The sequence below is a fragment of the Rhinoraja longicauda genome, chromosome 14 (assembly GCF_053455715.1).
Source record: "Rhinoraja longicauda isolate Sanriku21f chromosome 14, sRhiLon1.1, whole genome shotgun sequence".
Classification (NCBI taxonomy): Eukaryota; Metazoa; Chordata; class Chondrichthyes; order Rajiformes; family Arhynchobatidae; genus Rhinoraja; species Rhinoraja longicauda.
The window spans coordinates 14,118,515-14,126,279 of NC_135966.1; the positions used below are offsets into that span (position 1 = coordinate 14,118,515).

General features: G+C 44.2%; 1 protein-coding gene across 1 annotated transcript in view; it reads right to left on the reverse strand.

The window, feature by feature from the left end:
• LOC144600000 (glutamine--fructose-6-phosphate aminotransferase [isomerizing] 2-like) overlaps positions 1 to 5,374 on the reverse strand; it is a 74,231-nt gene extending 68,857 nt beyond the window's left edge. The window contains exon 1 of the mRNA XM_078411298.1: positions 4,610 to 5,374. Within this exon, the coding sequence (XP_078267424.1) occupies positions 4,610 to 5,374 (765 nt within the window). The remainder of the gene's footprint in view (positions 1 to 4,609) is intronic.
• Positions 5,375 to 7,765: the final 2,391 nt, after the last annotated feature.

Consider the following 7,765-nt stretch of genomic DNA (forward strand, 5'->3'; position numbering starts at 1 on the left):
ACCACAATATGATAAGTTTTACTCTACAAATTGAGAGGGAGAAGGGAAAATCGGAGGTGTCAGTATTACAGTATAGCAAAGGGGATTACAGAGGCATGAGGCAGGAGCTGGCCAAAATTGACTGGAAGGAGGCCCAAGCAGGGAAGACTGTGGAACAGCAATGGCAGGTATTCCTGGGAATAATGCAGAAGTTGCAGGATCAATTTATCCCAAAGAGGAGGAAAGATTCTAAGGGGAGTAAGAGGCACCCGTGGCTGACAAGGGAAGTCAAGGACAGCATAAAAATAAAAGGGAAGAAGTATAACATAGCAAAGAAGAGTGGGAAGCCAGAGGATTGAGACTCTTTTAAAGAGCAACAGAAGATAACTAAAAAGGCAATACGGGGAGAAAAGATGAGGTACGAAGGTAAACTAGCCAATAATATAAAGGAGGATAGTAAAAGCTTTTTTAGGTACGTGAAGAGGAAAAAAATAGTCAAGGCAAATGTGGGTCCCTTGAAGACAGAAGCAGGGGAATTTATTATGGGGAACAAGGAAATGGCAGATGAGTTGAACCGGTACTTTGGATCTGTCTTCACTAAGGAGGATACAAACAATCTCCCAGATGTTCTAGTGGCCAGGGTGACAGAGGAACTGGAGGAAATCCACATTAGGCAGGAAAAGGTTTTGGGTAGACTAATGGGACTCAAGGCTGATAAATCCCCAGGGCCTGATGGTCTGCATCCCAGGGTGCTTAAGGAGGTGACTCTAGAAATTGTGGACGCATTAGTGATTATTTTCCAATGTTCTATGGATTCCGGGTCAGTTCCTGTGGATTGGAGGGTAGCTAATGTTATCCCACTTTTCAAGAAAGGAGGGAGAGAGAAAACAGGAAATTATAGACCAGTTAGTCTGACATCAGTGGTGGGGAAGATGCTGGAGTCAATTATAAAAGATGAAATTGCGGAGCATTTGGATAGCAGTAACAGGATCGTTCCGAGTCAGCATGGATTTACGAAGGGTGGGGATAAATGAAAGCAAAGAGTGGGGATAAATGGGTCCCTTTCAGAATGGCAGGCAGTGACTAGTGGGGTACCGCAAGGCTCGGTGTTGGGACCGCAGCTATTTACAATATACATCAATGACTTGGATGAAGGGATTAAAAGTACCATTAGCAAATTTGCAGATGATACAAAGCTGGGTGGCAGTGTGAACTGTGAGGAAGATGCTATGAGGTTGCAGGGTGACTTGGACAGGTTGTGTGAGTGGGCGGATGCATGGCATATGCAGTTTAATGTGGATAAGTGTGAGGTTATCCATTTTGGTGGTAAGAATAGGAAGGCAGATTATTATCTGAATGATGTCAAGTTAGGAAAAGGGGACGTACAACGTGATCTGGGTGTCCTAGTGCATCAGTCACTGAAAGGAAGCATGCAGGTACAGCAGGCAGTGAAGAAAGCCAATGGAATGTTGGCCTTCATAACAAGAGGAGTTGAGTATAGGAGCAAAGAGGTCCTTCTGCAGTTGTACAGGGCCCTAGTGAGACCGCACCTGGAGTACTGTGTGCAGTTTTGGTCTACAAATTTGAGGAAGGATATTCTTGCTATTGAGGGCGTGCAGCGTAGGTTTACTAGGTTAATTCCCAGAATGGCGGGACTGTCATATGTTGAAAGACTGGAGCGACTAGGCTTGTATACACTGGAATTTAGAAGGATGAGAGGGGATCTTATCGAAACGTATAAGATTATTAAGTGGTTGGACACGTTAGAGGCAGGAAACATGTTCCCAATGTTGGGGGAGTCCAGAACCAGGGGCCACAGTTTAAGAATAAGGGGTAGGCTATTTAGAACAGAGATGAGGAAAAACTTTTTTAGTCAGAGTTGTGAATCTGTGGAATTCTCTGCCTCAGAGGGCAGTGGAGGCCAATTCTCTGAATACATTCAAGAGAGAGCTAGATAGAGCTCGTAAGGATAGCGGAGTCAGGGGGTATGGGGAGAAAGCAGGAACGGGGTACTGATTGAGAATGATCAGCCATGATCACATTGAATGGCGGTGCTAGCTCGAAGGGCCGAATGGCCTACTCCTGCACCTATTGTCTATTGTCTATTAGGAATTTGAAGGGATGGAAGAATCAGGAAAATCACAATTACTAAGGCTCAGGTTGTAAACAAATTGTTGGAGCAACAGGCTGACAATAGACTGCATCCAGACGAATACATTCCTACACTTTTGATAGAGGTGACGATGACAAAACATACTTAATCTGGTTTTGGTGGTGCCAGACCAGCAGATTTTCTGGACTGTTAAAAGTGTTCCAATTAACACACTTAAACGCATTTAAATCACTTGTTTTTACACATTACAGGATAGTAGAAATTTTGTTCAGTGCACATCCATCTCTCAACCTTACCATCCCATCTACCCTTTTCTGTCATTACAGATAAAGGCATATTGGTTCATTTTCTTTTTTCTCTCAAATATCAAAGGTGGACTTTTAAGCAGGGATTTGGTAACCATAGTTTTGAATATAAGGAGAGGGAGGGAACCATTTAACAAGCATTAATTCTTGACCGAGTGTTGGAGTGACAGGCTGACCGAGTGTGTCAAGTGAGTGATTTTGGAAATGAATAAATTGTTACAGCATTGGAAGGACATTCAACTCTTTGAGTCCATGCTCTTTCCCTGCTTCTTTTCTCCTGTTCTTTCTCCAGAGACTTGGAAATTATTCCCTCATTTCCATTTCTGATTCTTTTTTGAATGTCTATTTCCACCACTGTTACGGATAGTGAGTTCCTGATCTTAACCATTCCCTGCTTTAAAGGATTTTGCTGCACATTCTCTTTGTATTCTTTTGCCCATCACTTTGCAAATGTTCAAAAATACTCTTCAGCTCTGACAAACCTGTCAATCTACTTTACTCTAAGAAAAATAACAATAGACACTGCAGTCTAACCTTTTAGCAGAAATCACCCTCTAACCATCGTTATATATACTTCCTGCATCCTCCCTGTTTATGATTTAAGATACTTAAGAGCTTTTCATGGATTATGTGTATTTATCATTATTATTTTAAACTAAAACTACTACTAAACCAATTAAAAGTTACGTAGTGTCGTGGTTACCGGTGTTCTAAATGAAGCAGATGACACGGAGAATTCTTCAAGAAGTTAAAAGCCTTTATTTGCAAACAACGGCTGGAACAATCAGGATGTCAACCATCTGACTGCCCACTTAGTACATCGGGCAGTCTATGTTTATAGGATTATTCCAAACCTTATCTTCTTTACATTACCTGCAGTCCCCCTGCAGGACCTATACATCAGGAGGTGCAGATCCAGAGCAAGCAAGATCATGAGGGACCCCTGCCACCCCAGTAACGGACTGTTCCAGATGCTACGATCAGGCAAACGCCTCCGCTGTCACGCTGTAAAAACGGAGAGGATGAGACGGAGTTTCTTCCCACAGGCCATCAGGACTGTCAACTTTTATAACCCCAGAGACTAAATTTTTGTCTACACTATAGTAACTTATTAACTTTATTTATATGCTGTAACTGTAATTCTTTTTTGTGCACAATCCGCAGGCATTGCCACTTTCATTTCACTGCACATCGTGTATGTGTATGTGACAAATAAATTTGACTTGACTTGACTTGACTTGATTACCTCATACCCACACTCCTTTCTTCAGTCATTCATTTCTTTGCAGTCACCCATCTGTCCCGCCACCATTAAATCCCATTCAGTAATTTATCCTTATCTCAATGCTCACATCCCTTCATACTTCGCCTCCCTTATTTCCCTGCTAGTCCATCCCTCACATCCATTCATCACCCCAAGGCCTATGTCTTTCTTTATCTGCCACCATTATCTTCTATTCTGGTTCATATGTTTCTCCTCCTCGTTCCACCATTAATTATCCGCCTGAGCAGAGCAGTTACAAACACGTGTCAAGGGTAAGGAATGTCTAGAACGCCTTAATTAGTTACAGAGAGGCGCCTAATGCCTAAGTAGTTACAAACTTTAAACAACAATGTCTAATGTATAAAATAATATCGTAACAATGTCTAATGTATAAAATAATATCGTATTATCTCCCATATTCCCCCCTTTGAGACCTACACGGTCTCACAGAAAAAGAAAACCATAAAATGCACATGTTGTGAACTCAAATCATAAATCCACTCTCAACCATTAGCCCCCCAACTTAGGATTGTATAAATAATGTGCAGTTTGTCAGTGTTCTCCTTCCAACATGCTAACATCCTGGGTCACTCGGCCAAAAACCTACCCCCATATGTCTAGGGTAGGAAAAAAGTCCCAGCTTCCCTTACTAGTACGTTCTTAGTAATCCTCCAGAGTAAATTGCTCATCAGTATAGTATTCTATCGGAGGGATCTGTTTCTCTTGGAGGTGAAATTTGCCCGTATCCTGGAACAACGGCAGCTGATTCGCAGTAGCTTTCACTAGAAGAGATTTAATACATGGAAAAACACAACATAACACAATAGCAATTATAAGCAGGGTGATTCCGATAGTCATCCCGACTTTAACCAACCACACTCCCCATCCACCTAGAATGTTTTCTAGCCAGCCAAAGAGTTGGTGCCCGTAACCTGCATTCTGTTTAACCTCTTTCCTCAGATTTCTCATTTTTTCCATTGCTTTAGTGAAAAGCCCATCCGGACTGGTGTTATTGGGTATAAACGTACAACAGTGTTCCCCAAAAAGGACACAGACCCCTCCTTTTTCAGCCAGTAACCAATCCAGGGCCTGCCTGTTTTGCCATGCCATTTTGCTAGTGGCATCAAGCTGTTCCCCTAAGGCTGACAGTACATCCTCAGTATAATTAATAAACCTTTGCTGATTGTAATAAATGTAGTTGATCCATTCTGTGTTTTTCACAGGTGTGATCCCAAAAAATATTGATTCCAACCCAGCAGTAATCTCATTTCTAGCTTTGAATTCATTGGGGATTCCTCTTGGTTGCCCTATCGCATCCAGGTAGACGCCCTTGGGCATTTGGTCAAACGCTCTCTTCTGCCGAGTGTTCTCAAATGCCTCCTGTGGGCTGATCACGAGGACCGATTGGACTAACATTACCCTTGCGCATAGCCCAGTCCAGTTAAGCGGAAGTACATTCTTGGGGCTACCTCCGCACATCCAAAATCTATCTGCTATGGCTATATCTGCTCTCAAAATAGCTTCACAGCTTGGCAGTAGGGCAACACCAATGTGCATGGGCACACCTAGAGCAAGCTGACTCGGATTTTCCTGATTGCACATCCAGATCTTTTTACAATTGCCTGGGAATTTCCCTACTGGACGTCTGCCATTTAATGCAGAATAACACTCAAATTGTTCCGTTATATCTATCTTATCCCCTTGCGGTGGCATGGGGTAGGGTTTTCTTACCTGTGTAAAATTCCATACTGCACAGTACTCTGAGGGCGTCACTTGGGATGATCCTGCTTCATTTAAACACTGGATTGGGCAGTAAACATTAATATGCCAATGTTCTATGTCCTCTGAAGAGTCTAATCTTGAACAATGCGTATAGTTGTGAGGGTCTGGTATAGCCAGTATTTGTTCCTTGGCTTTGGCGCATACGATACATTATGATCGTTGCATAGTGTGTGCCGTATACTGTGCCCACTTATACCAATCATTAGTGGTCGCTGTAAGTTATCTGAGTCATCGCCATCCCTATCCTCAATGTTCCTTCGATTCCGCCCTTGTTCCTCTATCAGGGTAGTATTAGGACCAGTCTGGTTCCACCCAGTCCAAAGCTGTAAAATCGAGGGCTCCCAGATCTGATTCGGGAGAGGCATGGTCTGATTCGGGAGAGGCACTATTGCCCCCCCACCCCGTCGCCCCTGTCCACATTGTCGCGAGGAGGACAGACGCCCACAGCCTCATCATCAACAACCTCAGAGTCACTAATGTCCTCCAAGACTTCCTTTATGATCTGGTCAATGCCTGATCCTTCCCCTGCATCTTCGTTCTCACCTTACCTGCTCGCTTACCTCTTCTGTATTTTTGTTCTCTTGCCCGTTTACCTCGAGGTCATTCACAGGTTGTGCCTGTGGGACAGTCCTCTTACAATGATTGAGATGGTACCACGTGGACTGGCCCTCTACCTGAACAGCAGTCGGTGAGGCCTTAGTTACTGTGAACGGTCCTTCCCTTCTCGGCTCATTCCACCTTCGTCGAAAGGCTCGCACATAAACCTGATCTCCGGGTTTAATAGGTCCTTCTTCCTGGTCCGCCTCTGGCTCCTTTTCCTTTTCCTGTGTGTAAATAGACTTGTGTATCATAGTTAACTGTTGCATGTATTGTTTAAGTTCTACCTCTAATTGTTCCAGGCTTGGTCCCTTGTAAGGACCTCTCCATCTGGGTATCGGCATGGATCTGCCAGTGAGCGTTTCGTGCGGTGTTAAATGAGTTATTCGATTAGTTTGCATGCGACAGCTCATTAATGCCAGTGGCAGGGCATCGATCCAATTTAACTTTGTGGTTGCACAAATCTTATTCAACTTAGCTTTCAACGTTCCATTCACTATTTCTACCATGCCCTGAGCCTGAGGGTGGTACACACACTCAAATCTTTGTTTCACTCTTCGGGCTTGCAGCACCAACTTAACTGTTTTTTGGATAAAAGCCGCTCCATGGTCAGAGCTGATTTTGGTCGGTATGCCGAATCGTGGGATGACCTCGTTAGTCAGAAACTTGACTACAGTTCCTGCACCCACATCTTTAGACGGTATCGCCTCCACCCATCTGCTAAATTTATCAATTATTACCAGCATGTATCTTTTTCCTCTTACCGTTTTCAGCATGTCCACATAGTCGATCACCAAGTGTCTAAATGGTCCTTCAGGCACGGGTATATGACCTATAGGTGTTATTAACATACCGGTAATATTATTTCTCTATTACTCATTTTCAAACTTACGGGGGTTGTGCATCGTGTTAACTGTGTTTTTCCCGAGAACCCTACAGTTTTAACACATTTTCCTGACTTGGGAAGGTGGGAGGCATACTGCGGCTGCACACAAGTATATGTGGCTCCAGTGTCAATCATCATAGGTGTTACTCGTCCCCCCAAAATTACCTGAACCATGGGTTCTTCTTCTGCCTCCTGTGTTATCATTGGGTAAAGTCCCTTCCCATCCGGGTTCTCTGGGCACCCCTAGCATCTAGCATAGGGGTTCACGAGTCCAGTCGGGCCTCCGGCCGAGCCCGCTGGGGCTTGCCCTGGGTTAAAACCCTGCTCATCCCCTGTGAGTCCCTGTTGGTACGGGCCGGGCCACGGATGGTGTGGGCAGTTCCTCCTCAGGTGCCCTACCTGATTGCATCCCCAACATATTCTATCAACTACCTGTCTGCCTACTGGCCTTCCTCTTCCCCTTCCTTGTGCTCCCCCTTGAGGGCCCCAATCCTGTCGGGGCTGATTCCCTGATCTGATTTGCTCCTGATAGGACATTTGAGGAGAAGCTCCCCCAAAGACATTTATTATTGGCATGGGATTCTCTGGCCTCTGCCTGGCTCTGTCATAGGACTCACTCTGCATCGGTGCATTGTTTATTTCTGCTGTTTCAGCTGGGTCTGTTGTTACTGCCAGCATTTTCTTTCCTTTTTCACGTTCTTTCTTTTTTAGTTCTTCTAGTTGCATTTGCATCAACTTTCTCTGTACCTCTTCTTGTTGGTTCACCATTTTTTGTCTCTCCTTATGATATTTGTCGACTGCATGAACCAGGTGGTCCCTGAACTGGGAGTGGGATATGG